Source organism: Triturus cristatus, chromosome 9, assembly GCF_964204655.1.
Source record: "Triturus cristatus chromosome 9, aTriCri1.1, whole genome shotgun sequence".
Taxonomy (NCBI): Eukaryota; Metazoa; Chordata; class Amphibia; order Caudata; family Salamandridae; genus Triturus; species Triturus cristatus.
In genome coordinates this window covers 1,136,377,611-1,136,400,398 of record NC_140592.1, presented here as the reverse complement: position 1 = coordinate 1,136,400,398, position 22,788 = coordinate 1,136,377,611, and the positions used below count along the sequence as shown (strand labels likewise).

Below are 22,788 nucleotides of genomic sequence, written 5' to 3'. Positions count from 1 at the left end.
ATATGCTATACCTGGCATTAGGCATGTGACCAGCAACCTTCCTTTTAGGTTGAGCCTGGGCAGCGCATGCCCTGCTCTGCGAGCCATGTTGTATTGGAGTATGTACTTGAAGCCCCGCACACACTCCACCCATATATGTAATTGGCTTGTGTCATTGTCCTTTGTAAATGCTGGCTTCTGATTCGTTATTAGGCTTGTTAGTCCCTCCTTAGTACCACCTTGTCTTCATTTGTAATCTCCCATAAGGACTGGCCCTTTTAGTTCAGTTGTTACACGATACGTCTTCTTTAGTCTGTAAGCACTATTTTCTTTAATGAGTTTTTCTTACTGCAGGAAGGTTTCCCATGCGCAATTGTGACTATCGGCTTGTTTAACTCGTAGCAAACGGGGAGCTCTTCAGGGACCATGGGAGACAGAAGGGGGCGACTCAGCGATACCTATAGGAAGGTCAAACGTGTGTGATGTAAATTCCAGCGTGTTTGTTTTCTGAACGAACATCTATGTTAAACATGAATATGCTTTAGGTTTACTCCTCCACTCACTTGCTAAAAACCATGACTTCAACAAAGGACTCTTACCCTCCTTTCTCAATTTGCCCTTCTGTGAAATGGATAAAAAAGGAAAGTTACTCTTTGGCTGCAAATGTCTCTTCCCACTCTCTCACAACCATGAGCGCGAACCGACCGGACGGTATTGGAGCGCTTTACTGAGCAGTTCTCCAGTTCCAAAATGGCAGCTCACTAGGAAACACTACAAGGTACAAAATTAAACTCCCTGCTGGGTGCAAGGTGACAAATCTGAGCATTAAACGCAAAATGTGGTTCAGCGTGTTTGAAGATAAGTACTCTTGATATATAGACTGTGCTTTTCAAGTAATAACGCTGTATTATTTTCTGACTTTAATCTTAAAACAAGTGTTAATAATATTAACAAAGTTAACCTTCTCATTTAAGGCTGAGGTGCAAGGATTTTATTCCGACTACCCCTTGATCTGCACTCTGCACGCATCTTTCAAGTCGATCCATAAATGGATGCACCTTCCATTGTCTTGGTGCGCACGAGTACACCCATGATGCAGAGTCAGATGGCAAAACAAACAAGCATTGGTATAGCCAATAGGTCTCGCCTTTGGAACCTTATAAATATTTAGTTATGCAGTACAATATCCTTTGTGCAACAACATCAATTGTTGCATGGCTAAACACTTATAAGGTCCCAAAGGCGAGACCTATTGGCTATGCCAATGCTTGTTTGTATATGGAAAAAGGTGGCTCTTGACAATAAACATGACTTGCTGTGACATCATAAATCCCATTTGTCACCTGTATGTGGATGGCTATTCCTACCCTTTCACAGTGGCATAGGGCAGCGCAGCAAGAAGCCTTGTGGCGCTGCCCCACGCCAATGCCTCATAAATTAGGCCCTTTGTTTTTAGCCACACCTTTGATCAAGCCCCCATGCTCACTGACCTTTGGTTTGCTAAACTGTTTAATTTATTTCCCCAATGTAAAAATGGTTTGCTGTGGGAATTGGGGGCATGTACGGTTATCGATAGTTGTCAAGGGTGAGGAGTACCAAGTTCTAGAAATTTTTGTCAGGAGTGGGTCCTTATACCTAAAACGTTTTGACAGGGGGTTCTCGGCATCAAAAAGTTTAAGACCTCTGATTTAGAGGTTGTCTGTCAGCCTGCCACTAATGACCTTCACCGCATTGGCAGACTACTGCCTACCATATTTAAAGATCTCTGTCTGCCTGGAAGATATCTGTGCCTCCAAAGAGCCCTGCCATTGTGGTTCCACTAATTGTGCAAAACGTTTGCTCAGCAGACACCATATTTCATATGGCCTCTCAGCAAACTTTTTTTGTTTTGCAAAACAAAATACTAATAACAGTGTTTAATTTGAGCCGGTGGTTGTAGGTGGGGGCCACAAGCACTCATATTTGTGGTCCTGCACTTATTTTTCGTCACCAGACTTTAACAAAGAACAAGAGAGACAAAAACATTAAAAGTGAGAGAGAATGAGGAAGAGAAAGAACGAAAAACAGTGACAAAGGGAGAAATCAGGAAAGAAAAACAACCTGGTAAAGTGTGATAAAGAGACAGGGAGTGTTTTGTGGTGGATTAAAGAGGCATTAGGTGGAATCAAGACTACAAAACCTTGCTATTCGGTACCCTGATCTTCGATAGCAGCTGCCACAGATGTCTGAGCAAAACATTGGGACCTGGCACTTATTCTTTTACAATTTAGACACTGACTAATAGCCCTGACATTCAGGGAGTAGCCTCCCAGGGAATGGGCATTATTTGTCTGTTTTTTCCTATGTGGGACCACCAGGTTTTCCGTGGAATTCCCAAAAGGAAAAAAGTGCATGAGACAGTCTGCTCTAAATAGGGTAGATGATTTGATGTATTTGCACCCTCAGCACCCCATATCCACGAGCTATTGGTGTAAGGTTTCTCCCAGCTGAGCTAGCGGGGGCATTGACAGTGAAAACAGAATGACTCTAAATAGAGCTGGCACACCATCATTGTAGCACACATGATACCACGTTTGTGAGTGAGTAGTTTGTCATCGAAACGTGAAATGACCCCCCCGTTCTACTGGGTTTTGAAGCTGGAGGATTTTACTTGGTGTTGTTTGCATGGTTGTAGCTGGCACTTGTATTTGCAACATCTGTTTTCCACCGCAATACCCTCACACTGTCCTTCCTCATTGTTTTTCAAGTTCTATTTTCTTCTCTTCCAAATGGGGTAGTGAAGGGTGTTAAAAGTAGCGGGCAGATTATGCGCTATCAAGATTTTCATTTGTCATAAAAAGACGAATTATTTTCAATAAAATCTTGCAAGAAGGTGGAGACCACGCACGCTGGTCACCCAAGGACAAACCCTCAATCTGATTAACAGTCTGTACTGCATATCCCTTCTTTAAACCAAGCACTGTACCATCCTTTTCATAATCATCCTTCTCAACACTCCAGAACAAGCAACAACCTCAACCATCACACATCTGGCTAGGTCCCTAAAGAGAGTACCCTCAGCACTTTGTTTTCAAGAATACTATCATTCAGTCTACCAACCTGTGCACCCTTTGCACATCCACCATCAGTAAGAAAAAGAATTGGCTTGTTCAATAACTAGTTCACATCCTGTAGACAGAATTACAGAAGAAATGAACGGCCAGCTGCTTCATCTAACCTCATACACCTTAAAACAACATCGAAAGACCCCACAATTCCTTCTTCACAACAGAAAATTCCTTTTTGCTTCTCAGTTCGAAACCGGATTTGTCTACATCCAACAATAACCAATCAATGCTAACAATATTTTTTTATCAATAAAATTTCTAAAGTCAACAGTGATATTATTTAGCAGATTAGCGTAGCTCCCCATTAAAAAGACCTCACAAAGCAGAGCTCCAGTGAGAACATACCTCTAACAAACCCCTTTTCTTGCACCACCCACCACCAAAGGCATCATAAAAAACTGACACCAAGTTCTTAAAATATTGCACATGTATCTTGGCTTCGCTTCATCAGTGACTCATCACATAAATCATACATTTTAAGAATAATTAGTTCAGCCACCCACGAACAAGCCATCCTCGTACCCTGTTGAAGAAAGACGCCCACAACTTGACTATCACCCTGGGTTACAAGGCCATGTCGGGCCTCCATGATGCATCTAAGATCCTAAAGAACACCAAGGTTGGCCCGGTCCCAGCTCGCCTTGGCAACCGCTGGTTTCTTAGATCACTGCAGAATGCTTCAGAGCAGGGAATGGCAAAGAAAACAAGCAATGACAAAGTTAATCTGCTTGCCTTCAAAAAGCTATGCAGACCTATTGGCTTTATTCATGCATTTTCGCTGATGCTGTTCCATATCAGCAAAAAGAAAAAAAATGCATGATCATGAACATTGTTGGGAAAAAAAAAAATAAGTATGATAGTGTGTTTGCAGGCGACTATTTTGGAACGGTAAATGTGCGGGAAAGAGCTGGTAAGAAAGGAGAGGCCGGCAACAAATTGCAGCCATCTGCCTATAAAAAAAAAAATATGGGGGCCAAGGGGAAGGATGTCAACATCTCCAGACACCAGGGGGCGGGGTTGAGGGCAGATAGCAATGGAGAGGTGGAAGATTTTTTTTTTTTTAAACTGTCAGGGAAATCAATGGAACAGCTGTGCGAGAAGGAGGGGGGGATCAGCATGGAGAGTGGGTGTGATTCGAGGGGAAGCAACATACAGAGTAGAAAGCAGGAAAACACACACACTCCCATGGAGTCCTAGAAGTAAAGGAAAACAAGTAACCTGAGACGAGAATGCAGCCTGCCCTCGCCGCGGTTGTTTAAACAAGATGTGCGGCCGCGTACGGGAGTGCGCATGCGCAAGTGGAACGGGAGTGCACGCGCGCGAAATTGAAAATTGATCGCGGTCCAGATAGCGCCTCGGACTGGAAAGCTGGTGGGTATGCGCGCGTGAACGCAAGCGCTAGGCCATCAAAAGCATGGGGGTAGCCCTTTCAAAACCCCGCTTACTAAATGTCTCGCCAGAGCAGGGCATGCGCTGGCTCAGGCGAGACCTAATAGGCATTTGCAATGCAATAGGTCTTGCATTTGCGAGAGTTTAAGCTATTTGCATTGTAAATGACAATGCCTTTTATTTATGTTTTAAAAACCAACACATACATGAAAGGCATTGTCATTTAACAATGCAAATAGCTTAAACTCTCGCAAGTGCGAGACCTATTGTATTGCAAATGCTTTTTAATTAAGTCGATAGATTTATTTGGTGAACCAGTCATTTCATATTTTGAAGTCAGAACTTGTCTTTAGTGATCTCAAAGGAGTCAAACTACTGAAGGCTGTTGTTATTCTCCATATAAGGGGGTCTAGATATTTTTATTTATTTCTTTATTTCGGCCAATTTGGCCATAAAAGACACATGTATATAAAAAAAAACCAGAGAATCATAATAGCATACATGCAGCAACACTTTAAAATAATAAGTTTAAAAAATGTAATACAGGAATAAATTTTCATCTCCTCAATTTAAAACACATTTCATTTTAGGAACAGGTTTTTATAAGCATATACGGAGGTCCTACTCAGAGTATCTGACCAAGTTTCCTGCGAATAATATACACAGAGTAAAGGAACCTGCTTATGCTAAATACAATAAACTGGGTTGTATTGCTTTTTATAATCCTGTATGCTGTAGAACAGGATCTGGTTCCTAGGAGAGTACACATGGGTTTTAGCCATTTCTTTCCAGCCTTCAGGTAGGCACTACAACCAAACAACATGTGAACCTCATTCTCCGTACAGGAGTTTAAGCACATAGGACAACACCCGCTTTTGTCATTCAAGCCTCCCAGTCTTTTCTGTGACCAGCGTTCTGTATTATAGTTCAGCATAAGGATCCCATATCTAAACTTCAAGTAAAGGGACTTTGCAATAGGTGGCTCAATTTCATCCAAAAAGGATTCGAAACGGGGTTCGTCCTTAAAGGATAAAAAACCTTGAATTAGAGACCCAACTCTACTTTCATGTACGAGCCTGTCACTCATGTAGGACCAAAATGCTCGTTTTACTATAGATTTAGAAAAGGCCGGTAAATTGTCAGGATTCTCCCACATTGAGTACAATCCCAGAAGCATGAACCATTTTTTAATATGCACAAGCCACTGAATAGAGTTAAAAGAATCAAGAATCAACAATTCTTGAAGGCCATTTCTGTATTCGAGCAGTTCTGGGGTAGACCATAACCTAACCCAAAACATTAATGGTCTTATAATGGCAAAGTAATCTGTTCTTTTAAAATTCAAATCGAGCTGGAGGGGTATTAAAGGTGTACTATTCGGGACCCTAACAATAGCTCTCATGAATTTATTATCCAAGCCCTGAAAGCTGTCTCTGGCCCAAGGTCCCCATATCTCTGCTCCATACAACACAGCAGATTGAATTTTAAATTTAAAAAGCTCTAAGACAGGGGTTACACTCTTGCTTGTGCTAGCGTTCAGTCTACGTATAATAGGTTTAACGTTGTGGGCATATGATACCTTACTTTTCTCAACTTGGGCCTTCCAACTTAGTTTTGAATCAAGTGCAACGCCCAAATAGGAAAAGTTTTCCACAGTTCCTAATTTCTGGCCATTCAAAGTCAAAAACCCTCTGTCCGGTTTGCTGGGGTTTAATGCCATACATTTCGTTTTATCAGCGTTTATTTCCAGACCCTTGGTCATGCAATAACAGCTAAAGGAGTTTAAGAGTGCCTGGAGTCCTTTCTTGGTCTGGGATATAAGAATGGTGTCGTCCGCAAAGAGCAACGCAGGCACCCTCTCTCCATTAAGCTGCGGGGAATCATTAGTACAACCATTCAAATAGTTGGGAGCATCATTAACAAACAAGGAAAACAAGGTAGGGGCCAAGACACACCCTTGGCGAACCCCACGTTCAATAGGGATGTTACGTGTCAGTTCACCATTTGGACCCCACCTGATGTTTGCATAATTTCCAGCATGCAGCTCAACTATTTGAGCCAAAAGACACCCTGGCAAGCCTACTTCACTTAAGGTCCTCCAGAGCAAGTTGCGAGGGACAAGGTCGAATGCGGCTCTCAGATCTACGAAAGCTACATACAAATGACCTTTCCTAATATGCACATACTTCCAGATCAAACAGCAGAATCTGAATATTTGATCTATGGTACTAGTCTTGCTCCTAAAGCCGGCTTGAAATTTAGAGATTATTTTTGAGTCCTCCAGCCAATCATTAATCCGAAACAGTAAGTGTTTGGCATAGAGTTTTTGCAGGGTGTCCATTAGACTAATTGGTCTATAGTTTGAAGGTACCGATCTGTTCCCCTTTTTAAAGATTAACACAACTTCCGCTGCACGCCAACTATCTGGAAAGCGACAGCTTGTAGACAGAACATTAAACAAACGATTTACATAAGGAGCCCATACTTCGATGTCGTGTTTATAAAGATCCCCCGGTATTTTGTCAGGGCCTGGTGCTTTGCTATTTTTTAGTTCATTAATCGCCCTTATTGTTTCCTCCAGTGTGAAGTCAAGGGGTTCAATAGGAGGGGGGCACCATAATATCTTGTTGTCATCACCATCGTATTGTTTATAAAGGGATGCGAAATGTGTCACCCATGTCATTTCATCCAAAAACGTGTCTTTTACAGCTCTGCCTGCATGCCCCTCATTTGCCACCAACCTCCAAAACCCAACATTATCATTAGTTTTTGCAGCAACTAGCATTTCTGACCAAATCGAGTCTTCCCATAGTTTTTTTGATGTTTTTTGGGCACACTTATATGCCTCCCTTGCAAGTTTGACTCCTTCTTTTGATTTGCTTTTAATAGCAAGCAAGAGGTTTCTCTTGGCCAACCTGCATGAATGATCGTACCATAGTTTTCCATGACTTCCCACTCTTATATTTTGTTGCTTTTTCCTTGGCATTTTTGACAAGCAAGTTTTTAGTTCACTGAAGAAAACATTGTGTATTTCGATAAAGTGATCAAAGTGGACAGGTAGAAAAGATTGTCCAGCTATAGGTCCAAACATTTCCCCAAAGAGAGAGTACACCGATGCTAGGGCCTTGCCATCAGACAAAATATAGGGCCATTTTACTGCACGTCTATTATTATTTATGTGTACATCCTCACACATTTTGCCATTGGTGGTCTCAGATGATAGAGTAGCTAGGTTGGTAGTAATATCACTAAACATTTGCACATCAATGTAAAGTTCTAAAGGGTAGTGATCACTTTCCTCCCTACTTGCCACTTTTAAATCAATCAAATAATGCCAAAGGTTAAGTGAAACAAGTATGAAATCTAGATTACTATTGGATTTCGCAAAAGTTGGTTGTTTTGTCAGGTCCGAAGGAAGGCGGCCGTTACATGCTCTTAGACCATGATCTGCCGTTAGCCTAAGCAATTGAACGGCCAAAGTGGAACACTTAACAAAGTTTGAGGTTTCAAGCTGGGGAATTTTGTACACCTGGTCCTCATCCTCAAAGACGTCATTAATACCAGAAACCGGTTCGAAATTACAGTTTAGGTCGCCTCCCAAAATTACCGGGGTATCTCCAACTACCTTTTTCAAAAAGAGATCCAGTGTTTCCAAAGTAGGTGAGACCTTGGAATGGGCAAGTGGTCTATTATAGACGTTGACAATGTAACATTCATTTCCATTTGGGGGTACAATTTTTAGGGCCAGAATATCGGGTGTTCCTGTCTCTATAATTTCAACCCTCATAACCAAGGTGATTTTAAGCCATATGATCAACCCCCCTGACGGTCTCCCCCTATCAGACTGAACTGCCTCAGTACCACAGGTTTTGTATCCGACTCTATGAGGAACATCTATTGCCCATGTTTCTTGCAATAAACAAAGGTCACTAGTATCAACATAATCAGCCCATTCAGGATCCTTAAGATTTTTACCAACACCAGCAATGTTCCAAGACAAAATGAGAAAACGTGGGGTCAGTCTATTACTGGAACAGGTTTGATCATCAAAAGCCGGCATAAGTACCGGCTGATGATGAACATTACCTAACTGTATATCGGCAGTTTGATTCTCTGTCTCAATGACCACATCTCTTACTATAGTATTGGTTCCCCCATCTAGGCAACCCACATCCAGATCGTGACATACTTTATCAGCTGCTAGAGACCTTTCCTTGCTCTGGTGGTAATAAGACTTATTACCTAGTGTACAGTAGGTGTCATATAACTTGGGAATACAATCTGGCATAGTCCCAAGTCAATCGACAGCATCTAGACAACTGAACCTGTTAAAGGTGGGAATACCAGACCACATATTTCGATCTGCCTGTCTAGCCAAGTTGGGTACATAGCCGTGACACTGTTTGACAGTGTTCCAATTGGACCCATATTGTATGGGCCTAGGTGGGGGGTAAAAAAACGATAGAGGCCTGGCTTCAATGGGTGGTGTATCTCCATATGATTTCCATTTGCAAATCTGTTCAACACTATGGGGTTCCTCAAAAGAAATGACTATGCAGTCACCCATAATTGATTTAGCCATGGGTCCTACCCACGGCACCCTACGAACCATGAGGATTTTACTTTTCATATGATTCGGAATGGGTTTATTCGAATTTAACCAATAGATCACTTTATTTTTTAGAGATTGAAAGTTCTCCTCATATTGGTTTTCTAATTCAGGTACCCCTGTAAGAACAATTACAAATGGGCTTGCCTCAGGTGGTAAATCTATATACCCTCCTTTAAAGTTGTTATAAGCATGGCCAGATTGACTGTTTGGCTTATTAGGAACATTGGCAAAAGATCTATCAGTCAAGGATTTATTGCTGACAGGTAGATTAGATGTGGATTTCTGTGGAACAGGGGTGTTGGGGATAGCAGAATGGGTAGTAGCAACATTTGGTAATTGAGGCGTTTTGCTTTGAACATGACCCTTCAGCAGAGATTTGTTAGAGGTATTTGCAGATGACGAGGTCGAGGGAATTATATTTGATGTAACTAATGTATTTGTTATCGATGTTTTATTTGTTCTTTTAACTATTTCCTCTTTTTGCTGCTGTATGCTAGTTGGATTTTTATTCAGAGGTATCACAGGAGCAGTAGCTGGTGCTTGCATAGATACTATGGGTACACAATTGAGACTTAAGCTAGATAGTGTAATAACACTTTTTTCTACCTCAAGCAACTGATTCTCAATGCCAGTTAACCTCACTTCTAATGGCCTGAGTAGTTTCTTAAGCGTATCCCATACCAGTTTTAAAAACTCTTCCCTTCCCTCTTCCTGTCCTACCATGTTCAAAGAATTTCTCTGGCCCTCATTGACAGAGTGGTCAGTCATTATGACCGAGTTTTGCTCATCTGTACTAGCATTGACGCTTTGAACAATTAGATGCGCTTGGTCAGACATATTATTAGCAATACTTACATTGAGTGTTTGCGGGGCCCCCCCTATAATATTTTGGCTAAAGGCTACCTTCGCCTTTTTTCTAGCATACGCAGATATATGTTTCCGTTTTCTCTTATGTTTTAATGATGTCTTAACCGACACCTGGCTTTTAATCGGGTCTGTTTCCACCAATACCTTTTGCTTCTCACCATTTTTACTACCCATGATATTCCCTATCAGTGGGTCCGAAGATGGAAAGCTTTCAGATACAACACTGACAGAGGGGCCCGAGGGAACAAAGTCTTGATTAATAGAGGGAGTTGTTTCCTCAGCAGTAGAGTGAACCTCGACCAAGGTGATAATTGGTGTGGGCCAGTAGTGCGCTCAGGGGTTTTTGAGGAGGCAATACTACCTAGAGAGGATTTTTTCCCTAATACTAGTTCGGTAGAGAGCCTCCTTGCAGACTCCAGCTCCAAGGATACTCTGTGCTGGAGTTTAGTAATCTCATTATCAATTGAAAGGGTAGTCCTTGTGATAAAATCATCCAGGGTCCCTGTAGCCTTTTTCACCGATTTGGTAGACTTACTCCTAGTTTCACGGACAGACATTATTTAAACTATAGGTTGTTTAAAATTAAAACACAAGCGCAACTAAACAACGCAAATAAGACAAAATATAACCAAGAGGGATGGCCCGGTCCGGTCTTAATCGGTCTATAACGGCCTAAAACGGCCCTGTCTTTGCCCAGTCTTAGCCCCGGTCTTTGCCCCGCGCGCGTCCCGCGTGCGCGTTGCTATCACTGATTATCAGGGAGAAGGAACAGGTGGAGGGGGCGGGAAGAGGACCAGCTGCGGCCGATCAGCGCCGCTGAGCACGCTGGTCCTCGCAGTCCCGCCTCTGTCCTTGGTGTCAGCTGTAATGTCCCTGAAGGCGCGTTGGTGCTCCAATGCACGAGTGAAAACCAAGGGCTGGATCCCCAACAAGGTCTCTTGCCTGCGAGCGGCTCCCGCGAAGCGGGGGCCGCGAGGCGTGGCGAAGTGGCCAGAAAACGGACAGGCAAACAGGAGCAGCACTCCCAGCAAGGTCAGTGAAGTTACCCAAGCAGCTCCCACTCCGCAGTGATTTTAACAGGTGGAGGGGGCGGGAAGAGGACCAGCTGCGGCCGATCAGCGCCGCTGAGCACGCTGGTCCTCGCAGTCCCGCCTCTGTCCTTGGTGTCAGCTGTAATGTCCCTGAAGGCGCGTTGGTGCTCCAATGCACGAGTGAAAACCAAGGGCTGGATCCCCAACAAGGTCTCTTGCCTGCGAGCGGCTCCCGCGAAGCGGGGGCCGCGAGGCGTGGCGAAGTGGCCAGAAAACGGACAGGCAAACAGGAGCAGCACTCCCAGCAAGGTCAGTGAAGTTACCCAAGCAGCTCCCACTCCGCAGTGATTTTAACAGGTGGAGGGGGCGGGAAGAGGACCAGCTGCGGCCGATCAGCGCCGCTGAGCACGCTGGTCCTCGCAGTCCCGCCTCTGTCCTTGGTGTCAGCTGTAATGTCCCTGAAGGCGCGTTGGTGCTCCAATGCACGAGTGAAAACCAAGGGCTGGATCCCCAACAAGGTCTCTTGCCTGCGAGCGGCTCCCGCGAAGCGGGGGCCGCGAGGCGTGGCGAAGTGGCCAGAAAACGGACAGGCAAACAGGAGCAGCACTCCCAGCAAGGTCAGTGAAGTTACCCTTCTAGATATTGGATTCTCAGTGGTTATGAAAGCTAGGCTAAAGAATGGTATTTTTTGCCCAAATTCTTCAACGGTAGGCAGGTTCAGTGGCAGGGGACAATACAAGCTTGGATCCTAACTTCCTCTTCATACAAAGGTACCAACAGGTGATCAGATGTACAGAGGGTCTGGAGGAAGGTAATTTTGGCTGTAGGGTTCAGGGAGAACAAGTGGTTCAAGCTGTGTACTCTACTATTCTTGGGTTGATAAACCTATTACCTGATGACCAAGTCCTGCATTATGTTTTGATCGTAAATTTTCAATTCATCGTTCGCTCTTGAAGTCACCAAGGATAACTTCCTGAAAACCAGGATTTTCAACAGGTTGATTTTGACTTGTCAGAAAGGCGATTATGTGACGTAATATGCATCAGGTCATACAGAAGCCATTTTATCATGTTTTATGCAGCCATAACAAGTTGTTGGATACTCCCCTTTAATATTATTATTATTAATATTGGATTTTTGTAGAGTGCACGGCTACTTTAAAGTGTGTCCGGCACTAGCAGATTGGTAACCACTGATCAGAAGTAATATTTCAGAAAGCAAGTGCAAACAGCCACGTTTTGAGGCTGAGTTTGAAAGAACCTTCATAATTGTAGCCCCCAGATCCACAAGAAGAACATTCCAGCTTGAGGCGGCCAAAGTCGAAAAACAGCATTTGCCCCATTTCTTCCTTTTAATTTTTGGTACTACTGCCAACAAAGCGTCAGAGGGTCGCAGAGTTCTAGTTAGAGGATAGTGTGCAATTCTATTAGCCAGGTAACTAGAGCCAGACTGGTATAAAGTTCTGTGACCCTTGAAGTGAACACGCTCACAGATCGGCAACCAATGCAACTCCTTTAAGTTCAGACAAATATGATTGTGTTTATGGAGTCCTAGCAGCAATCGAGCCACTGTGTTCTGCACCAACTGGAGTCTCCTAAATTGGTATGCTGCGGAGATCTCAGTGTAAGGCATTGGCATAATCCACGCGTGAAGTAAAGAGAGCATGAATTACTGTCTTCTGGCAGTATCGGGAAAGCAAAAATAGAAACTTTTTTTAAGGAACGGTAAAGGCCAAAGCACGTTCCCACGATACTCTCTGCTTGGGGGACAAAAGATAACTTCTTATCTAATTTTACTCCCAGATTACGTACAACCAAGGTAGGAGTAGACAGAGAAGGAACCCATCTGGGCGTAAAACCACCTCCCCACACAGGAAGGGTGGTGTCAGAAAGTAATATTTCATTTTTGCTGGTGCTACATTGAAGATTGCTCATTATTTTCTGGGGCATCCCAAACACTTAAAAGAAATGGTAAGATCAAGTTTTGGAGGGGACCGTTTGTGCCAGTGGCACTGCCTCCATTGCTGTGGTCCAGACTGCAGTCTACTCCTTACCCCATCAAAACAGGTAATCAGGTAGGCTAATTGTAGGTAATCTACGCACTAAGCCTTTACCCAAGAGAAAAGCTTCCCCCCAGGACTCATTAAATGCAATTTGAGAATCCCAAAATTCTGTCTCTTTCCTTTACAAGGTCCACTGTGTATCTATAGTGCATTCATGTTTAAGGTCCTAATCACCAGTTTCGGGAGATAGACACTATGGCTACTAAATTCCTATGGGGGGGGGGGGAGCGAGGGCCCGGATGGAGTTACGTACCTGTCAGATTCCATCATTCGACGGGGGTATGGGGATGACACATTTATACCTCTACTACCTGGCAACTCGTCTATTGAGTATTCATGACTGGTTGAATGGGGGGGTGGTCAGATCCAGCCTATAGGCTTCAAATAAGTGAACTCGGCCTGCCCCAAATCCAATCCCTAATGTACGGGGAATCCATCCCGTCCACCCTGCCTGACGTCACACGCTCCATGCTTTTAGCCTGGCGGGCTGCTTTACGGCATACCAAACGGACGTGCAAACACACTCAGCACACGGCTCTATGGCACGGTACATGGCTTCGGGAGGTCAGTGGGCTACAGGGGTTCCGACAGTGGGATCTTATGGGGATCTTTCAGCTTGGCGATTTGTGGGCGAGCGGCCATATGCGCTCCTTTAAGGACCTCCAATCCAAATATTCCCTGCATTCATCACAATTTTACAAATATCTACAACTGCGACATGCCCTCCACGTACATTTACCTGAGGACACAAGGATCCCTGAATATAGTCCCCCCCCCCCCGAGGCACAGACCATGTTGGGTGACCTGGGGAAGGGGGGTATTTCCGGCATTTACAAGATGCTGGTCAACAATACCCCGACTTCGCTCAACCGACTCAGGGACCAATGGGTGGGTCCCCTGGACGAGGAGGACTGGCGAGATGCCCTCATGTCGCCCAAGACAGTCACCACATCCGCCAAACTCCGCCTGATTCAATTATACTATATACGCACGGCCTACCTAACCCCACAGCGTCTGCATCGAGCCGGCCTCTCCCCATCCACCTCTTGCACAAGATGCGGTCAAGACCCGGCCGACTTCTTCCACATGGTATGGGCATGCCCCCGACTGGCGTAGTTCTGGGGAGAGATTGAAAGTGAGCTGTCCGAGGTCCTGGGGTGGGAAGTTCCCCACGATCCACGTCACTCCCTCTTAGGGATTACAGATGGACTAGACCGGTCCAGGAACGAGAAATTATTCTACAATACAGCCATGGTTGTGGCAAAACGGGATATAGCCGCCTCCTGGAAACTCCCTACACACCAAGTTCTGATAAATGGCGAAGGAGGGTGGTTTGGTGTGCAGCACAAGAAAAACCCATGTACAAGGCACAGGGTGTCCTAAGAAATACCGGAGGGTGTGGGGCAAATGGCTGGGTGCCGTGGAGTAGCATGTTCCTTCTACACAATGTTCTGTACTCACTGCGGGAGGGTGGGGGTCTGAATGCAATGTCTGTGTTCCTCCAACTGTAATGCGTCAATATTGGTATTATGCAATGTTGTGTCAATGGTGTTTGCATTCTGTTAAAACAATAAAATTGTTTATAAAAAAAAAAAGGTCCTAAGCACCACATTCTCAGGGTGAAGTACGAAACTCCATGCTATGTATTTATAGCTATTGACTTTGTTTAGTTTCAGCATTGTTTTATATGATAGTGAAGACTATGGTCAGGAGCATTAAGTGTTAGTGAATGGTAAGAAAGTAACGTTATTCTGCCACGAGGATTGCGCTCATCCATTTTCTAGTTTGCTGACTGCAGTCAATTACTGTTAGCTATATGGTTGCAAATATTATCAACATTCTACTAATTTTATTGTCGTAGTATTGCGCCTTTTCTTTCAGGATTGTGAAGCTGTCCATACTCAACTAGTGATTGAGAACAGTTTCTAATACGCACGGTTAGTATCCAGACTTTTACTACTACACACACAGACGCACGATAAAGAGATTGTCTAATCTCAACTATGGCTGAACAGTGACATGTATGTCATCTTATGCCACCTCCCTGGAAGCGACTCCTCGTTCACGTCTACCCGGAGTGGTAAAGAGGCTCAGTGAGGGGGGCAAATTTCCACCATTGAGAATTTGGCTTGTTAACTGGGAACACTATTAACAATCTCACTTTCATACAACCGTGGTTCCTGCTACCCAACGCACCAGAGAAAAAGTATGACAACCTAACAGTCTGTCTATGGAAGCCCAAAAAGAGCCTCAGTTAGGACCCATTTGTTACTTCACCCTAAACATTTATATACGTACTCCTGTGTGCTCTAAGCATTCATTTTCAACAGACAGCCTGGATCCTAGTATGATAGGGAACTGCTTATGAATAGGCAATAAGTGGCACTGAAAAACATAAATAGGTTGGGTGGGCAGTCGCGGGCAGCCAGCCTTTAAGGTTGCTCTTCAGAGAATGCAGTCAGCGTAGGGAGGTGTCACTAAAAAAAGTGGGCTGTGGCCATAGTGATCTTCACCTGTGGTAATTTCCAACACACAAGACTAACATAAAGACCCGTAAAAGTTTCAGTCTTGAAGAAAAATCAAAGTATGTCACCCACCTGAATCTGCTCAACCACTGCTTGTTTCCTCCGATCCCCTGTTAGGCTGTTTGTAAGCAGCGACTTAGACAACACCCGGCGCCGTGGATACCGAGGAAGGACGAGGACGCTGGTCCAACGCTAACTACGCAGCCATCTTGTAATAGGTACTATACTCTCTGTGACAGTGTAACAAACCCGTCTAATGAGAAGACTACTAATCGGTCTCATTATAGCAACCCTTAAACCCAAACTAGTATAGAATTACGAACAAACAGTATCTAATTCGTTAAATATAGATGACGTTCACACCACATAGGCAGTTTAATCATTTCAACAAAAATACTTTACTTTCTTTCAAGAGTCTAAACGGTACCACTCAAGTCTTTATTTAGCTCTCCGGCCAAGAACATACGGATCATTAGTTCAAAACATCCGCAGAAGTGGCGCGTGGGGGGGGGGTTTCTCGTTGTACTACCGGACGTTGCGACGCCCCCTTTCTAGTTCTATGCTGGTTCACGCGCTGGTACCAGCCAGACCATCGTTTTCTAGGCTGTTGTCCGTCGCGAGCTTCGTGTGCGCACCGCTGGTGCAGCCATGTCTGACTACGACTCAGAGGATTACGTCTCCTCTGAGGACGAGGATTACGTGCCCTCGGGGGAAGACTACAGCGAGGATGATGTCAACGAGTTGGTGGACGAAGAGGGTGTAGAATGTGTTGAAAATGCGACCCAAACTGGAGCGGGGAAAAAGAGAAGGGCGAAGGGTCTGCAGCCAAGGAAGCGGAAGAAAGGAGGGCTCGCTCTGGAGCTGCAGAGTACAGGAGATGCGCAAGCCCCCACAGACGCTGAGGCGCCAGACTTCTCGCAGGAGAAAGTGGCTAAAACGGAAAATGATCAAAAGAAGAAGGCTGATGATCTGTGGGCCAGCTTCCTGAACGACGTAGGGCAGAAGCCTAAAGCCTCTGTACCAGCCATCACGCCAATGGAGCATACCCAGGCCGCCCCCAAGACTGACCAGAAACCACAGGAGATACAGCCCTCGGACAAACCTAAAGATGCTGCCAAGGTCACCATCACCAGGGTGTTTGATTTTGCTGGTGAAGAAGTGAGAGTGACCAAGGAAGTTGCAGCCACGTCAAAAGAAGCTAAATCGTACCTGAAGCAGCAAGACGAGGGGGCGCAGCAGGCGAGCCCTCCTCCCGTCGCTTCCCCAGCTGCGCCCCTTGGGTTAAAGAGGCCTGGCGGGATGAACAGTGTCCTGGGGAGCCTTATAGGCAAAAAGCAAAAGATGAGCACGCTGGAGAAATCCAAACTGGACTGGGAGTCTTTCAAAGAAAAAGAAGGAATTGGGGACGAGCTGGCCATTCACAACCGGGGAAAAGAAGGGTACATCGAAAGGAAAGCCTTCCTGGAACGGGTGGACCACCGGCAGTTTGAGTTGGAGCGCGATATCCGGCTTAAGAACATGAAAAAGTGATACTTCTGCTGCGGGGGTTCAACTTCGACCCTTGGGCCATCTGAATGGCCGTGCTCTAGCCCACAGATTTATCAAAATTGTGTAAGAGAAGACCCAAAAATAAAAAGATAGACATTAAACACACTTGCCACCTCCCACAGAGGTGGGCATGGCTACACAAAGTACCAGACACCGTGTTTTCGGCTGGGCAGAGTGGCTAGCGAAAGCATAACACCTGCTGCAAAATAGTTCCTCCTAAGATGTCAGTAATTTATGTTGGAAGATAGTATCTATGAAAGGACTTATTGGGTCTCTTTATTGAGCTCGTAACTAACTCTCATGTATTTTTTTGTTGTTTTTACAATCTACAAAAATGGTTAAATAGTCTTCTGACCCTAGTGATCATGGACAAGGAAAAGACGGTATCCACGACCGAGTGCACTGAACTGATGGTTACTCTGTTGCCTTTAGCGTAAAATTGTACTTATGTTTTTTAATCGTGTTTTGTCTCAAAGTTACGGAGTTGGTGACTGGGTTAATCTGTTAGTTGTCTGCCAGCTAGAAAATTAGTTTTTTTTTTTTACTGAGGTTAAATAAATTGATCTTTGTTTTAAAAGAAAATAGCATCGCCAATAGATGTGTTTTTTATGCATGTTTGTGTGTTGAGTATGAAGTATGTGTGTAGAGGATAAAGACACATGTCAGTCTCAGGACAAGGAATAAAGCGCTGAGGTGTTGAAGTCCATTTTACCTGCCTGAGCAAGTATAATAAGGCATGAGTGGGCTGTGTGTTATAGTACTGATGCATCGTAGTGTGACTTGTATGCTTTTGAATGCACAAAACCAACATGTTTTAGCAGTGCACCCATTCTTTTAAAGGCACAATACTGCCCGTTCTCAGCAGAGCGTTAGTACATGAAATGGATTAGTTTCCAACGGTTTGCATATAACTACACAAAATTGTAACTCCAACATAAAGGCACTCCTCACATGCTGAGGAACTTCAGATGCGTTCGGAACATTGCTCTGAATCAACTATATTCAAGGGACTTGACAATTCGCCATACATGAATTGTAAATTATGGGGGAGAGATAGTACATTTGTTTAGCACCTCCTCTAGTAGTGCATCTTTCCCTATTTTACAGGACGTATATACTGTGGTCAGCTCTAAGGCAAATCTCACTCAAACACTATAAAGATACAATCTCCGTGACTGGAAATTTGCAGGCCGAAACTAAATGGCAATATCTAACTATTTTAATGTTTGTTGCTGTAGAAAATGCATACTTTTGTAAAAAAAATCAAACCATACACATTTATATGGTATTCAAAATGTTATTTGCCACAAATTGATTGTTTTGTGATGGAACAGACACATTTTTTTTTTTTCTCTTTGCTATCCCAAAGTAAAATAGTTTGTGTAAACACACTGAAGACAACAGAGGCTACATGTAAACACTTGTAAAAAGTCTCTCACGTAGTCTGTGCCTCTAAGTTGCATGTTAAAACTTGTCTTTTGTCTCATTTTCACCCTGTGTTCTTAGTGTAGGGTCTCTGAAAATCGTGTAAACTCTTACGCCCCTCTGTACATAACTGGTGATATGAAACCCATGCCTTTTAAATAACTCATTTTGAGAACAGTGTTTGTGGTGTGAACATGAATAATGCAACCGTTTTCTTCGCAAAGAAGGAATCATTCTTTCCAACCAGTTTGAATTTGATTCAAATGTGTATGTTTTACTTTCCTGCTGCCACCACCCACTGGACAACAAATCTAGATCTTAACACCATCTGGCCAAAATTGTCACCTCCTTAAATGTATGAATACCAATCAAAACAAATGGTGGCTTGTGAACTCGAGCAAATAGTCATATGCCACATTGCACCTAGTGTGCAATATTATGTAGTTGCATTTATATAGCACTTACTACCCCTGATGAGGCGTCGAAGTGCTTTTTGAGGGAGTAGCACGCTATTCCGGGACCCATAAAGGATTAGTGTTGACTTAGTATAGTGAAATATGAAAGTAATTAAAGTGGTGGCTGGGTTAGTCAGTTATTTGGATTCGGAAGGATAGAAGAGGAAAAAAGGTTTATATTTATATAGCGCCTGATGGGGTGTTGAAGTGCCTTTTTTTTTTTTTTTTTTTGGGCAGTAGCATGCTACTCCGGAAACCCATAAAGGATTAGTGGTGAATTAGTATGGTGAAATATGAAAGTAATTTGAGTGGTGGGTATTAGTCAGTTATTTGGAGTGAGAAGGATAGCGGAGGGATAGAAGGGGGAAGAAGGTTTGCATTCATATAGCGCTTGTTACCCCTGAAGTGGTGTTGAAGCGCTTTTCTGGCGAGTAGCATGCTACTCTGGAACCCATAATGGATTAGTGTTGAAAAGTAGTATAGTGAAATATGATGTAATTTGAGTGGTGGATATTTTATTCAGTTATTTGGATAGAGAAGGGTAGCAGCAGGATAGAAGATGGAAAGAGGTTTGTATTTATATAGCGCTTGCTACCCCATATGAGGTTTGAAGCACTTTTTTTGGTTGATTAGCACGCTACTGTGGAACCCATGAATTAGTATAGTGAAATATGAAAGTAATTTAAATGGTGGATATGTTAGTCAGTTATTTGGATTGAGAAGGTTTGGGGAGGGGTGGAAAAGGTTTGCATTTATATAGCGCTTGTAACCCTGATGGGGTGTTGAAGTGCTTTATTGGCGCATAGCACGCTACTCCAGAACCCAAAAAGGATTAGTGTTGAAAATTAGTATAGTGAAATATGAAAGTAGTTTGAGTGGTGGAAGGTTTGCATTTATATAATGCTTGCTTACCTCTGATGAGGTGAAGTGCTTTTTTGGGGAGTAGCACGCTACTCTGGGACCCATAAAGGATTAATACCTGTGTTACAAACATTTGGTACAATTTGGTGCATTTGCAGCAGATTTTGGATTATTTGGCAAGTGTGTGAAAACCATATTAGCGAAAACAGCAGCAGGATTCCACTAACTGTAATTACAGAACAGGAATTAGTAATGCAAAGTAGCTCAAACCCAGAACATGTATTGTCAGGGCTCTAGGAATGCAAGCTTTATGTCCAAAGGCAAAAGTAGTTTGTTTAATTATAATCAATAACAATACGAAAGCAAAAACAAATAATTTGAAAGGTTCAAATAGTGCGGTTAAAAATTCCAACCTTTCATCTTAAACTCATGTAAAATAAAAAAGGTAAAAACACTTTAATGAAATGAAAAACCAGCGTTTGTAAAGCGCACAGATACCTCTGGAGAGGTATCCCGGCGCTGAGGGCCATTGGTAAGCTCAAGCGAGCTATTGCCCAGAGTCACATGGTGCTGGGCTAACCTGTCACCTGTGCTGGGGATCAAACCCTGTGGTCCGGAGTCAGGCACCCTGGCCGCTGCGCCACACCTTTTCCACAAGCTTTAAAATCTAGGTCAGGAGATATTATCAATCAGCCAGTGCCAGTAACCAATTTGGTCATGAGACATAAAGTGCATGTGATTTTAAATTGCTCCCATAGCTAATAGTACCATTAAATGTACGAATCACACGAGCTAGAGCAGGCCTTCATATTTCCTCGCCATATTCAGTGAACTGTGGCATGGGACCTGTCGTAAATAAAGTATTACGCACTCATAATTTCTATAGGTATCAATAGGATCATGCATAAAGCAAGAGGCTAAGTCCGTGGTATCAGGTTCAAAAGGGCTTTATTCCAATAACTCGAGTTATAGGGAGAATGGTTCCATCACCACAAGGGATCTGGAAGGGTCTTCTGAAACTTTATTCACAGAGTACAGTATATATACATTCAATATTATACGTAAGCAGGAGCGCTTCAGGCAGAGCAAGAGAGAATGAGATAAGAGCATGTGGGCGTGTAAGTAGGCGTGAAGGTGGGTGTCCATGTGGGCGTCCACTTGATGAGTCATAGGTGAGTGTCATAGGTGGGTGGGTACCTGGAGGGGGTTGCGTGATCAGCTGGAACTTTACTGGAACTTTGCCTTACTTGTGCTCAACTCGAGCATGACGTGAAACTGACGTGTAACTGGGGGAAGGTTGCTGTGCAGCCGGGGAGTCTGGAAGAGAGGCCTTCAGTGTCAGGACGACCAGCACATCTTGTATTATCTGATATCTAAAGTCCGGAGCAGGAACTGATCTGTGACATAGGTTGCCCATTTCTTAATTCACTGCGTGGGCCTTACATGGGGGCTATGGGCTTTTCACTGACGTGAGCTTTGCAATCACTGAAAAGGAGACAGAAAGGCTAGGCTCTATCCTTTGCAGGCGGGTTTTGTTTATTCCTCCTTTTCCAGGCAGGAATGTCATTCAGTAGGAGTAAGCAGATAATCGTGCTCAATACTATCTCGGCACCCCGGACTGGGCCCCTTTGGCTGAGGCCCAAGTGTGCGAGGCCAAGGATACGCAGCTGCAGCTCTCAGAGCGTCTGAGGCCTGAAACCTCTTTTCGGGCTCCGGCTGAGCCACAAAATGGGCTTTCATGAAAATGGCACGAGTGCAGGAAAACATGATGCAAAACGTGTAGGCCTCAGTGCAGATTTGTCGTTTCTCTCATGGGAGACTTGATGGCAGGCCACGTTATAGCATAGGCATCATGGTTGACAGGCCATGGAGGGAAAATGCATGGCGTACATGCATGTACACGAAACGTTGGGGAACACATAGGGGACACATAGGCCTTGTCATAATCTTTATTTTCTCATTCCCTCCTTGTCCCCTAGTGGACCCTTCATGTCACATCTATTCTCATGAGACAGTCGATCTGTTCTTGCAGCATTATTTTTCCATTTTCAATGCTTTGTATATGGGGACGTGGAACACATGTAGTAGCACACAGGCCGCAAATGGCCGGGCCACACTGCAGACATAGACAACAACTGAATACCATTAGTAGTATTAACCCACAGACGGTCAACACTTTCCATCCCCATGCCGATATTACTCCCCAGAGCCAACTGGACCAAGTCCACGTGCCTGGGTCTTGATGTATGCTTTGGGCAATCTTGTGGAGCCTTGTTATTGCTTTGTATACAGATGGTGCGTTATTAGGAATAAAAACGCAACAGCTGGAGCCGATGATTCTACAAAACCCGCCCCTATCCGCCAGGATGACGTCAAGAACAAGGCGGTTCTGAAGAACGACCATTCTCATAGCAGACTGTTCCTGGGTCAAGTTCCCCAGGGCTGATGCAGTCTCATTTACAACTGTTTCTAGAATCCTTGTTAGCCTGCGGATAAGTTTACTATTCTGGACGGGACCTATGAAGAAAAAGAATCCTTTGTTGAAATCTGTATATTGCTCCCAAGCTGTCTCGGTCTGGTCAATGCCGGAGGCATCGAGCCCTCGTCTGTGTCTGATAAGTGCTAGTTGGGGATCTTGATGATAGTTCGATGGGGCCAAGAAAACGGGTGGTAAAAGAAATGATATGTAGCACGTCCCACCCCAGTCTAAGGGCAGCTGTACATAGGCTGTCTGGTCACAAATAAAGTAGGTGTGTCGTGATGCTCTGAAATAGGACTTTCCTTTGTCTTTTAACTCTATTATAGTATTACACTCGCTGTGCCCCAAATGTACTGAGCCTTCTTTTCTGACACACAAGTCCCCTTTTACTGGCAGGATTGTAATTGAGGATGGACCTACATTGTCTATGGGCTTGACATTCAACATT

The 22,788-nt window shown here is 44.1% G+C and overlaps 2 protein-coding genes across 2 annotated transcripts in view; one reads left to right on the top strand and one right to left on the bottom strand.

The window, feature by feature from the left end:
* Positions 1 to 15,728, bottom strand: part of LRRC57 (leucine rich repeat containing 57) — a 120,017-nt gene extending 104,289 nt beyond the window's left edge. The window contains exon 1 of the mRNA XM_085627065.1: positions 15,645 to 15,728. The gene's annotated coding sequence lies outside the window, so the exon portion shown is untranslated. The remainder of the gene's footprint in view (positions 1 to 15,644) is intronic.
* Positions 15,729 to 16,082: 354 nt separating this feature from the next.
* Positions 16,083 to 17,702, top strand: CFDP1 (chromatin remodeling protein CFDP1). The gene has a single exon (XM_085627064.1). The coding sequence runs from the start codon at positions 16,221 to 16,223 to the stop codon at positions 17,100 to 17,102; it is 882 nt and encodes a 293-aa protein (XP_085483190.1). The 5' UTR covers positions 16,083 to 16,220; the 3' UTR covers positions 17,103 to 17,702.
* Positions 17,703 to 22,788: the final 5,086 nt, after the last annotated feature.